The sequence below is a fragment of the Tetranychus urticae genome, chromosome 3 (assembly GCF_039701765.1).
Source record: "Tetranychus urticae isolate SD_2017Ah chromosome 3, NJAU_TeUrti_SD_1.0, whole genome shotgun sequence".
Lineage (NCBI taxonomy): Eukaryota > Metazoa > Arthropoda > Arachnida > Trombidiformes > Tetranychidae > Tetranychus > Tetranychus urticae.
Genome location: NC_142960.1, coordinates 21492446 through 21505540, shown reverse-complemented (window position 1 = coordinate 21505540; position 13095 = coordinate 21492446). Strand labels below are relative to the sequence as shown.

Genomic DNA, 13095 nt, shown 5'->3' with positions numbered 1-13095 from the left:
TTCTCACATCAACATATCTTGATTTATTAACATTGCATGTTGATAGGTTCAACATTCACCACTGTTTAACATTCAAATTGTATGCATAAGAAGGCAGGAGAAGAAGAAGAAGGAAAAAGAAGAAGAAAAAGATCATTTTCATGTTAATAACACTCATCCTTTTCTACCTTTTTTAATCCCTTTCAACATGGAGAAAAAATTACCCCAAGTAATGAGATAAATAATGATCGAAATGGAATAATGTCGAAAAATGAGTTTCTCATAACTCAATTGTAAAAGATGGACTTTTCACTCCAAGTTACCATCAAGTGACTTCAACAAGAATAGCCTTTGAATCAGTTCTTATTCCTATTTCATTTCAAATTTAATTTCGACGATTATGTATGCACATAAATGATACTTCCAACCTTTCGTACTCGTTGTTGACCAAAAATAATCTCATGAATCGCTTGTTCTGCAAGTTTACAATAGATACTAAAAGTTGTTCATCTTTTCAGTGATCTTGACTTTCGATTAAAAATCTTCAGACTTTATTGTATTGCAACCTTTTAATCATTTCAGATTTACTATGGTTTCAATCGAATCGAGCATTTTTAGACTGTCCAAAAATCGGATATTTTTCACTAACGAAAACAATAACGAATTTGAAATGAAACTGGAAATTTTGACTATTCCGGTTCTACTAATTATTATATCTGAATAGAAAAGTTATATTTTAGTTTTTTATTTGCAAAAAAATCTGACATCAATCGATTTCGCCCTAAGCAGCTACAAGATAATCATCAAATTGGTGTAATTTTATGAGCTAATAGCTAATATTAAGCATGAATCCAATGATTGAAAGATATTGAAATGATTTTTCTCTTTATTTTCATTTCTTAACTCAAATGTTTTTATTTTTGAAATCATATATTTACATTGAAAATTTGCATTTATTTTTATTATTTGTTTCATTATTGATATTGATACTTGAGTGTCATTTCAAGGCAATTTTTGTTTCTTGCAACAGATTTTGTTCATTGGTGATTCAACTAATCGAGGTCTTATGAATTATCTGATGGAAAAATTGAATGGCTCTTTAAGTGATGGTAACAAGACACACGAGCTTCGGATCTATGATAAACTGAATCGGGGTAAAACGTTAATTGGCTTCAATTATTACCCAAAATTTTGGCTTCCATCATTTAAAAGGTTAACCTTTGATAAAACTGTTCACGAGCTCATTGAAAAGTAAGTAACAAGCCTTTACACAGCAACAACTGATCAACATGTAAACCTGTGAAGTCAATGAATATTAAAGAGAAAAGTTTAAACAAGTAAAAAATAAATGAACCAAACAAGTGAATGAATAAATTTACTTGCAACCAATTCACTCCCAATAACCATCTTTATCCATCTTTCCAGAGCTCTTCCACTGGCAAACACAAGTGATACTGTGCTGATATTTGGAGGTGTTCAATGGTTGGCATCTCAGCACATTAATTTACTCCTTCAAAGCCTTTCAAGGTATGACAACAGTAAAAGACTGGAAACTCTATCAATCAGATGAACAGTTTCATCCAAAAGACTCATTACCAATTGCTTATTGAAAAAGCTTTTAGTGCAACAACACTTTTTTTTCAAACACAAAAAGAGCGATTTTTAGCTTCCATTTTCAACTTTGCTTCAACCTCAAGTTGCCATTTCTTGTTATTCATTTTCATCTTCATTTTCATCCTCATTTTCATCCTCATCTTCAAAGCCCATTTCCGTTGCTCTGAATAGTTAAGACGGTAAAAAGATAAATGCATTCAACAATCTTGTCTATTACTATCTGTTATTGCTTTTATTATATCAGTGTTGATGATGAAAACTGAAGAAGGCAAAAAGAAGAAGAAGAAGAGAGAAAAGGTTGAACTAATCTGATCCTGAATCGAACAGAATAAGACTTTACTTCATTTTTCTTCTTCTTCTTCTTGTTTCACCTTCTTCCACTGATCACAAGACAACTGACTAAAACCATTTGAGACAAGTGAAACTGTTTCAAACAATCAACTTGCAACCCAAAATGTTCTCAATCAAGACAATTCACAGGAGAAGAAGAATTGTCATGAAGTAAAGTTGTTCATCAAGATTTCAAGAAAAGACAAAAAATAACTTTCCAAAGTTTACATTCTAAATGCTACCAAGTCAAAAGGTTGAATAATCAACAGGAATATTGAAAAGTTTACTTTGAAAGAAAACAAAAAATCAAATGAAACAAGTTTACCTTGAAAATTGCCTTTATTTGTTTTCCTTCATCTTCTTTTACCTTTATTTACTATTCGGTTTACCACAAGAAGAAAAGTGAAACAAGAAAAAAAACAGGGAAAAATGAGTGAAACACTGAATTCTCAATTCATCTGGCAATCTTTCAAATGTTCAAATTTATCCCCAGTTTTCTCACATTTCCATCTGATTATTTGCCTACACGTTTGTTTATTTATTTCATTATCTTATGTAATTTTCATGTTTCTTTTACTTCTTTTTCATGCTTGGCTTCTGTTTACAGCCTTCAACTAACAGGAATAAAGGTTATCATGAAAACTTTGGGCGCTGGTTTCCATCAGAAAATTGACGGAATTCATTCATTATCTTTGGTAAGAATCCATCAAATTATATTCTGCACTTTTCAAGTGATGAAGAGTTACTAACCACAAAGGAAGGGTCAAGTTCAAAACTGAAATTTAAATTATCTTTTTATCCAAACTTTCCTTTTCAAAGGTAAATCTCAAGTCAATGTTGAGCAAATGCATATGTTAGTGAACATTGATTTGCTACAAGATTCAATAGATAATACCGATTTGATGAAACCAAACTCATGTTTAAAGTAAAAGCTCATCAACTCGATCGAATGATAATCTGCTGAAAATTTACAGATAATACGATAATAAGGTCCATAAGGTTCATTGAATGATTAGCTTCAAGCGTTTAACCCAACATCAAATCCAAGTGTTCCTTCATTAAACAGGATTCAATTGTATCTTTAACCACATAGAATGTCAATAATTGGACAGAATTTTGCTTTTTTCAACTCGTTCTGGGAAATGAGTTGAAATGATCTGAACAATAACATTTGAAAATATTCATCATTTGTCTTCAACTATTATTTTGTTCAACATTGAGTTTTATTGTTGAAATCAAACCTAAAACTTTCTTATTCATTGGCTACAACAATGTTCATCTTGAGAATAAAGATTTAAAGGCTTTTCATTAAACGTTGGAATTGCATGAAAATATAATCAATAAAATTCTCGGCGAACTCAATGAATACTTATTTTCACTATTAAACACTTGCGAAGTTTCAAGTTAAATTAATTGCTTTAAAATGCAAATTTGACGAGAAAAAAAACTGAAAGAGAATTGCAAGTTTTTCTCAAAATTATCATTAAATTGAAGGCGATTTAAACTGTTTCATGTTTTAATATCTGGCAACTCTGATCGTGCCAATGAATCTCAATGAGTTGAGGATAGTTTTTCATGAGATTTCATTGTTTACTGAGAACATGATAAAGATGTAAATATTTTCTGTTTACTTGAAATGGTTGAAAAATGAAGGAAACATTATTTCACCAAATCTCGAGTTTAATCCTCAAACCAAATGATCATTTTCCCTTGCAATTGTTTCCAATTTAATTTCAATTTTTCTTCATTTTTACATTTTCCATTTCAACCTGAAATCTGGACAAACTCATGACAATATCCGCTCGATAAACAGTACAATAATCATTATTGGAAGTAAAATTTTGAGTGATTTTTTGCTTTTCTTGCATTTCAATGAACTTCATGTTATATATAACTTTCAACTCTTTCTATTTCTCAATCAACTTCCGAAATTAACTTCCGCAGGAAAATGATGAACGGAAAAAGATAACCCTCAATGTTTTTCCGGGTAAAAAAGCTCGTTCATGAGATTCCATGTAATATCATGTTCCATGTAAATCTTTTTTCTCCCTCTTTGGAGGAAAAAAATTTCAATCTTTTCACTTTCACTTTAAATCAAGAATCGCCAAAAAATGAAATCAAAATTTGTACAACTTTGACCTTTCAACTGAAATGAAATTTGTCTTGTTATTCCTTGTTGTTACTCTGATATTGATTTCACCCTGAAGCTGATTTCATCAAAAGTTTAGCGTTAAATGATTGAAATTTAATCTCAACTTTTGCTCACATTTTCACAAATTTCATTTCAAACCTCATTTTAGATAATTTTATTGTCGATATTAAAAGTCGATTTTTGGATGAAATTTTATTCTTCGTTTTATTAATGGCATTATTGTCATCATTAGTGGTTAACTATTGAGTATTATCTTGAGAAATGATGATTGTAATGATTCACAAAGAAATGATTTTCCAAGTAAAAGGAAAAAAGAATTTTTCTCAATCGATTTTATTATTATTATTATTAACCATTATAATGGATGTTTGGATGATCAGACAGCATTTTAGCTGAATAATTGTGAATAATTTATTTGATGCACCCTGATGGAGTCAATATGAACAATTTAAAGGTAAAAGATTAACAATCATGATTCATATCTTTACACTTTTCATGTTATCAATAGTTATTCATTCACCAAAGGAAAAGTTATCTTCATTAACTTGCAATTCTGTTTGATAATTTATAAGAAATGCATTATATTTTCTCGGCTTAACCTGGAAAAGATGAAAGCTTTTGGTATTATTTTTGATTCTTGCCAACAGAAAGCATTTCGGTTTACATGGGAAAAGAAAAGATTTTCATTTTTCATTTTCTCGCTCATCAGAATCTTCACAGCTTCAAGAAATAGACAAATCTTTTCATATCATTTCAGTGACTTTGCTTTAAAATTTCAGGCCTTCACTCAATTGAAGAGAAACTAAGCAATTAAACTCATTTCATGTAGACTTTAAATTCTGTAAAATCAAAGGCTTATTCATGATTAAATGACATTATTCTTGAATTATTATGAATTGTAATTTTTGATAATTAAAAAAGCACAAATTGAAAAGGCCGCTTCAACATTTTAAACGCTGTTGTCACTGTTGGAGACAAATGTATTGCTTTCAGTTGACTGTTTAACTGTTTATTTCAATCGTTTATTTTAATTGTTCATCGATAGTTAATTTTATTATCGCCAAATATCAGGCAAGTGTTTGTTTAAATTGTGTCAAATCATGGAATTTGTTTTCAGTTGAGAAAATTGAATATCATTGTTCAAGCTTTAAACATGTTTGGATTATTAGGAGGCTTGGGAAGCAAGCTCATTGTTTTCAAAGGTAAATGTTGAATTTTTAGATAAATGGTCAATTGTATTTGCTCAATTTGGTTGTAATGTTTAACATCAAGAGGCTCATTATACATTTGAACATTTAATTTATCTTCTTGGATTGGTCAAGTTTTCATTGTTTCAATGTTTACCAAATTTCCTATCTTTTCCCAGTCCAAAGGTTTTTTTTGTTGTGCTTCATTAAAAGCAACAATTTTAAAATGGCTTTTGATAATTTATATTCAATATTATTACAGTTAAATTGTTAATGCTCTTGTTTTCATAGTCTTCAACTTGATAGTGCATTATTTATGCATAAGTAATCTAATAAAGAGTAGCTTCACCAAAGGTTGAAACTATCGAGGTTACCTTTAATTTAATGAACATTTGCGTGCTTTTAACCATTTATCAAGCAACTTTCTTTTTATATCAACCCTACTTTACCTCTGTTTTTTTGTCAATTACTTGGTTAGTCAAGAAAAGGTTTGGGTTACTGAAGGGCAATTTTTACCTAAAATTGATGTATACTTGATGATTGTTAATCAATTAGTTTTAGTCAAAAGTATTTAAAGTAATTGCAATTTTCCAATAATCTGTTTCAACTTTTTTTGGGTTCTTGCAAATGAATGAGACAAAAATTTTCCCTTTTGCTTTTTGACAATTTTATCGATTTTTTCGACTCTTTTATCCACAATTTTGACAATCAAATTGCAATTTATTCTAGTATTGTTGACTGAAAGGTAAACATAATCAATTTTTTAGATAATTTTCCTTTTCTTCTTCATATTTCACATTCAATTGTCCAATTATTAGTTTCAGTCTCATTCACAACTACAAATATTGGATGAATCGACACTTGAAAATAAGTCAAATGGTTATTGATACAGTTGAGAGGCTAATTTGTTCATCATTGGTGGATAATTAACTATTTTTTAGACAATTGTTCGTATTTTCAGTGAATATTTTTTTGTTTCTTTCGTCAAATATGCCATTGCATTGAGTATTTTAATGCTAGACTGCAATTTTTTGGAAAAATTGTTGGATTTTTGTTTTGTATTCAATGAAAACTGGTAATTTTTAGTTTCACATCTTGATCACTTAATTTTTAGACTTGTTGATTGTTTGATTGTAACTCATTGTAATGATAATTACTGTTGACATGATATTAATTATACTCATTTGAATGGATAATTTGTTTGCCAGGGAAACAATTGAGGATGCAAAGGACGCCAAAGCTAATGACAAGAGCAATAGAAATGAATTTGAATGAATGAATGGTAAATCTGTCAAATTCAGATGTATTATTAACTCTATACAAATGGCTATTCAAATGGTGATGCATAATCTTAATGATTATTCATCATTCTCATGAGATTCTCATCTTCTTTGTTCCACAATCAATTTGTTAGCTTTTACAGGGAAAAGATGTTTCTCCCAGTTACATGGAAAACATTGACTATTGCTATTATAATTCAAACATGAATAAACTCACATGAGGATATTTTAATAATGGTAATAGCAACATAAACACTAATCCTGGAATAAAAAGCGAAATGTTAACACTCAAATTTTCAGTTCACCTTTTGATGAATAAAATCCGTTCAGAGAAGAGTTGAACTTTGAGGAAATCCTAGATAACATTGACATAGAAACTCAAAAAATCAGTAAAAATGAAGAAAAAATGTCGAAAGGAAAAGATGAGTTAATTAAGATAAGTTAATCATCATAAAACAAGTTGTTGATCAAACAGCTTGAAGTTACCTATTCAATCTGTACAGCTTGACCACCAATAGATTGCGCTTTCAGCAATAATGCCGCTAAAATCAAAAAATTTGTTGATTTTAATGAAGGAAAAATTTGACAGTTTTCCTAATTCAAGCCCTCGACCTCAAATCACTTCAGATTTATTTCTATCACAATTATGATGTTTACCAATCGATAACAATATAACCGATATCAAGAATAAACATAATTCCTCAACAAGTCTCAATCGTTTATCTTTTAATAATAATTATCTAAAAGAGCTGCTACTTGTATCAATTTATTTGCAATAACTCAATCTTTCTTCTTTTTGTTTAACTTCAGGATGAACAGCAAAAACTGGCGCTACACAATCAACGATTAATTGAACTGGCCGAGAGTCACAATATAGCCGTTGTTGATACTTATAATATGACCATTTCCCGTTACAAGGACTTCTATCCTGGTAAATGTTTGTGCCACTTTCATCAGGTAAATTTAATACAAACCATTTTGAGTGTATTAATGGTTATATAGTTATATGGTGTATTATTAATTTAATACTAATTTTTGGGTTTTTTTCTTGATTTCAGGTTGTTCCAATTCAAGAGATCAATCAATCTGGACAACCGTGGACTCGATATCATATTGAGGGTGATATAAATGCAGCCTGTGGAGAGATATTGATTAACCTTTTGTGCCAAAATAAAACACTCAATTGATTTACACTTATTTTGACAAAAAAAACAGCACCGTCTATTATATTGCCAATAGTAAGACGAGAGTACTATTTAAATTATCCTAGCACTATTTAATCTAGGGCTAGAGTTTCGATACCAATAGATGGCTCTGATTTTTTTGTCAAAATAAGTGTGAAAACTTTTCACTGAAAAGACTGTTTAGTAAAAAATTTGTACTTGTATTTGTTAATGACAAAAATGTACAGAAATGTTTTAAAGAAAAATTTCAATGTTAACGCTCCATCTTATATTTATCGTGTTATTCAACTGTAAATTTGTTCAATCTTCAAATATTTTCCAGTTTTCTCGATCCACTAATATAAAATCTTAATCGGAATTGATTTCAAGGGCCATTTCTGTATCCAATTTGAATATTGAAAACAATATGATAATTGACGGTGACGATGAAACTCGAGATGCTATCAGTAACGGTCCCTGTGAAACTGGACAAGCATTACCAAGGAAAAGGCGTAAAGTGAGAAATAGTCCACCCCAGTCTCTACAGTCTCAACAGCGACCCACTATTGGTGATATCATTGAAAGATTAGCTCAAGAACAACAAGCTCGAGAAAGAGTAAATGTTGAACATGAGTCTCTTAATGGAGAAAATAAGGTACGATTAAAGCTACCCAAGCCAAACGTCCCTATAAAAGAAGAACCTTTAGAGCCTAATGAGGCATCTGATGTACAAGCTAAATCTGGACTAGATAATTATGCTGAAGAAGATATTTGTCCATTATGTGTGCGAAACATTCCACTCGGTGACTCTGGTACCTCTCCAATTGATTGGATAAAATGTGATTTTTGTCTCAGGTGGTTCCATGAAATATGTGTTGATTTTCCGCCAAATTTTAATTGGGAACGCGATGAGTTTAAATGCGACAGTTGTAAAAAGAAGACTCATTAATTTTTCCAAAGTCTCAGAAATTGCTTAATGCCCAGCCAAATTGATTTAGCTTAAATTAAGTTTAAATTGTTCATTTTTCTTACGTATGTATGCCTGCATCGGCTGAGTTTTTATGAATTATTAAATTTTGGTATAAAAGGAATAAATTTTTTTATACTTTTTTCTAACTTTTAATTCGTTTAATAGAAGCGGATTCAAACCCAGTTTCATATTAGAAGTTAATGAAGCTAAATTTTTCACAGTTTGCTGTTAAAAATTAGAAATTTCAAATTAACTCTTGAAGCTGTAAAGAATCAGAAATCTATCGTGAAGATTCATTATTGACAGACTGAATTATAATCAACTGAATTTACTCTTTGATCCAAACCATTTTAGTGTATTAATGGTTATCTAGTTATATGGTAAATTACTAATTTTTGGGTTTTTTTCTTGATTTCAGGTTGTTCCAATTCAAGAGATTAATCAATCTGGACAACCGTGGACGCGATATCATATTGAGGGTGATATAAATGCAGCCTGTGGAGAGATATTGATTAACCTTTTGTGCCAAAATAAAACACTCAATTGATTTATAGTCAAAAAATTTGTACTTGTATTTGTTAATGACAAAAATGTACAGAAAGATGTTTTAAAGAAAGATTTCAATGTTAACGCTCGATCTTATATTTATCGTGTTATTCAACTGTAAATTTGTTCAATCTTCAAATATTTTCCAGTTTTCTCGATCCACACACGATTTCTACATGCAGTCATATGTTTTTTGATGATTTTAAACTTGACACTTGTAACGTTTAACGCTCATTAAAACATGAATATGCTCATGAAGTGAGAAGTTTTGCTTGTAACAAGAGTGCATAAATTCAAATGACGCGCTTCTAGTTATAGAGACCATTGAGTGTAAACACAAGGCATAAGTCACAGCTTCTCAGCGCTCTTATTAAAGTTAAATATCACCGCCTTTTAATTATTGAGTTATTTTGATTTAAGTGCTCATCTTGTCACCTTGATTTCAGTTCAAGTTTCTGATTGAATTAAACAAGTTATTACCTAATTAAGAATCAATGGCTGGTCTTACATGAAATTGGTAAGTATAGAAGCTTGTTTATATGTCCAAATCGTTAATATTTTTATTTATTACATTTTTTTCAGTTATGGCGGCAAATTCTGAGCTAAATTGTGTCACCTGTCAATCTGAATTATCATTGGCTCAAGGATTCAAGATACACAAGTGTTTAGCTTGTTATTGTAAAACATGTTCCAATATTCCTGATTGTGTCTCATGTAAAATGAATATTTTCGACGCTGACTTTATTCATTTTGACAAGCTTGAATCTTGCCATTTTTACAATGAATGCAAGAGTCGTGCTACCATGAAATGCTCATGTATCAATAAAGCTATTTGTGGACAACACCTCATCAATATCCATGCTGATGTTCCCGGTAAAAAATGTGAACCTGAAACTTTACATGGTAATTACATGGGAATTATGTGTTCCAAGTGTAACAAGCTTTTCGCAAGATACGTTAACAGAAACAATCAACAAGAGATATGTGTATCCTGTTTTCATGACGCAGATAGCAATGATTTTGTGCCCAAGGATTTATTGACCTATGAAAACTTTAAGAGCAAGTTAAAACTGATTAATAATGCTCTAGATAAGAATATCGAGATGAACAAGACTCGAGTTGTTGAGTTTGAAAATTCCATGAAACAGAAAAAGAAGATTACTGATGAGGCTCTGAACCGTCTTTTGAAGCTTAATAATCAATGTAATCATGAGAACATGGAAAAACATATTCAGATGAAATCTTTAAATAGTGAAGCTGTTGTTGCAGCCAACAAAATCAAGAATCTAAATATGAATGATATCTTAATACAAGCAGCAAGAAATAAACAAATTGATATCAATGTAACACTGGATAAATGGCAAACATGGATGAAAGATCGTGTACGAAAACTTGAAAATCCTAGTGTTTCATGTATTTCAATTGAATTTAGGGAAGACCAAGGAACAAGCGTTGCACATAAAATTATAGTTAGACAGGAGCAACATCTAGGTACTTGTAATTTTGAATCATGTGATCCTGATAACAATATGATGATTGCCGGTGACGATAAAACTCAAGATGCTATCAGTAACGGTCCCTGTGAAACTGAACAAGAATTGCCAAGGAAAAGACTTAAAGTGAGAAAAGGTAAGGTTTGTCGTAGGAGAATTGTAAGAAATGGAGGAAATAAGCCTCAGCCCCTGCCTCTACAACCTAATCCTGCGCCACAATTACCATTCAATCAAGGATTAGTGCAACATGTTCGAGAACGACTTGCATCTCCTCAGCCACAACCGTCAGCTTTAGTTCCACCTCAGTCTTCACAGTCTCAACAGCGACCCACTATTGATGATATGATTGGCAGGTTGGCGCAACACCAAGCTCGAGAAAGAGTAAATGTTGAACATGGATCTGTTAATGAAGGAAATAAGGTACGATTAAAGCTATCCAAGCCAAGCATCCCTATAAAAGAAGAACCTTCAGAGCCTAATGATGCATCTGATGTACAAGCTAAATCTGGACCAGATAATGATACTGAAGAAGATATTTGTGCATTATGTGTTCGAAACACTCCACTCGGTCACTCTAGTACCTTTCCAATTGATTGGATATCATGTGATTTTTGTCCCAAATGGTTCCATCAAACATGTGTTGTTATGCCACCAGGTTTTAATAAGAAACGTAACAAGTTTAAATGCGACAGTTGTAAAAAGAAGACTCATTAATTTTTCCAAAGCCTCAGAAATTGCTTAATGCCCAGCCAAATTGATTTAGCTTAAATTAAGTTTAAATGTTGTTCATTTTTTTACGTATGTATGCCTACATCGACTGAGTTGTTATGCATTATTCAATTTTGGTATAAAAAGAATAAAAAAAATTTTTATAATATATTTTCTAACTTTTAATTCGTTTAATAAAAGCGGATTCAAACCCAGTTTCATATTAGAAGCTAATGAAGCTAAATTTTTACAGTTTGCTGTTAAAAATTAGAAATTTCAGATTAAATCTTCAAGCTGTGAATAATCAGAAATCTAAGACTTGAGTAAGACTTGATTTCAGTTGATTTTTTATCATTTAATTAGTTAATTAAATAGACACTTTGTGTAATACACTTAAAATTTGTAAAATAACGATCTTTATTTAATGTTGGGTAAAATATTGAACTTAAAGCCAATTAACTTGCTTTAAGAAGTGAGGTAATTGACTTTTGAGGTAGAAAGGCATAGAACCAGCTTAGCGCTGAGTCAAATTGTTTCAATTTAGGCTACACGGACATTTAAAGTTACTTAATGATCCTATTTTGAAGCAGACTTTCGACTTTAAAATCGAAATCATTTTTTATTTGAATCTTCATCAAGCTAAGCTATTGTTTTTCGGAAAGATAGATGTCACCACATATGAATGAGGATTAAATAATTTTTGAAGCTTCTCTCTTCTGATCTGCTTGTATTTTCGTTTAACTTTGATATTAATTTAAGGCTTTTTCCAACTAAATTATGGTAAGTTTAATTGTTATTTGCCTCATCTCATACTATCTTGAACTATAAAATTGCTCATATACACATATCTTCCGTTTCTTTGATCTCCAGGCTGAGCAAATAGGCGAGAAAAATTGGCTAACTGTGTATCCAGCTTATATAAACAGTAACAGATCAAGACAGCGAGGTAGAATGGTGCCTAAAGAGAAAGGTGTTAGTGATCCTCGTTGGCAAGAGATCAAGGATGTTTTGGAAACAATTAAAGGAGTCCAGGTTAAGGAAGAACCCAATAAGGTTTATCCGCGTGAATTGGATAAAGAATTGATGCATTGCAGAGGACGAGTGAGGTACACTTTACCTGGTAATGATCCACGTTTCAAAAAAAGGGATGATGTATTGTTTTATTTGTGCGAAATGATACCTAAATTAAAATCCAGGACCACTAAAGGAAACACGGCGCAAACACAAAGTACAGAACAATCTGCGGTGTCGGGCAAGAAAAAGAAGTCTAGAAAAAATTAAACCTTGTTGTATTGAATATTAGACTTGTTTAAATTCGTGTTTTCTCTTACTCATTTGTCTACCACGATTATCAATGATAACGTTCCCATGTTTCCAATATATTAATAAAGAGACTAAATTATTTTACTATTCGAGTGAAAGCACAGTATTTCTTATGTTTAAACAATTCATTTCTGTAAAAATTAAAAATATTTTTCTTTATTTAAGTTAAACTTTGTTTTTTGGTTTGAAAAGACTCAAATTTTATAATAGCATTCATTTTTGAGTCATAAAATGCATAAGAAAAATGAACGATTTAAACTTAGTTAATACTGGATAAAAAAGATTTGCGAGCTTGATTTACATTTGTAATGAGTTGATTAGAAGAGAAGGGATAATTAGATGGAATAGAC

General features: G+C 30.9%; 3 protein-coding genes across 4 annotated transcripts in view; all 3 read left to right on the top strand.

Annotated features, from left to right (window-relative positions):
* LOC107364974 (uncharacterized) overlaps window positions 1-9401 on the top strand; it is a 37553-nt gene extending 28152 nt beyond the window's left edge. The window contains exons 10-14 of one of the 2 annotated variants that reach the window (XM_089268824.1): window positions 1010-1230; window positions 1405-1506; window positions 2531-2618; window positions 7353-7499; window positions 9094-9401. In XM_089268824.1, the coding sequence (XP_089124950.1) occupies window positions 1010-1230; window positions 1405-1506; window positions 2531-2618; window positions 7353-7499; window positions 9094-9222 (687 nt within the window). In that variant the 3' untranslated portion in view covers window positions 9223-9401. Of the gene's footprint in view, window positions 1-1009; window positions 1231-1404; window positions 1507-2530; window positions 2619-7352; window positions 7500-7600; window positions 7984-9093 lie in introns of those variants that run through there. The other variant, XM_089268823.1, reaches the window with a different exon arrangement.
* Window positions 9402-9549: 148 nt separating this feature from the next.
* LOC149093601 (uncharacterized) lies at window positions 9550-11591 on the top strand. Its single transcript, XM_089268834.1, has 2 exons — window positions 9550-9738; window positions 9804-11591. Exon 2 carries the CDS (start codon window positions 9806-9808, stop codon window positions 11426-11428), a length of 1623 nt encoding a protein of 540 aa, XP_089124960.1. The 5' UTR covers window positions 9550-9738; window positions 9804-9805; the 3' UTR covers window positions 11429-11591.
* A 541-nt stretch (window positions 11592-12132) lies between these two features.
* Window positions 12133-12909, top strand: Srp19 (signal recognition particle 19). Its single transcript, XM_015932329.3, has 2 exons — window positions 12133-12202; window positions 12293-12909. Exons 1-2 carry the CDS (start codon window positions 12200-12202, stop codon window positions 12701-12703), a joined length of 414 nt encoding a protein of 137 aa, XP_015787815.1. The 5' UTR covers window positions 12133-12199; the 3' UTR covers window positions 12704-12909.
* Window positions 12910-13095: the final 186 nt, after the last annotated feature.

Coding starts and splice junctions, on each gene's coding strand:
- LOC149093601 (XM_089268834.1), top strand. CDS start 9,806: ATGGCGGCAAATTCTGAGCTAAATTGTGTCACCTGTCAATCTGAATTA.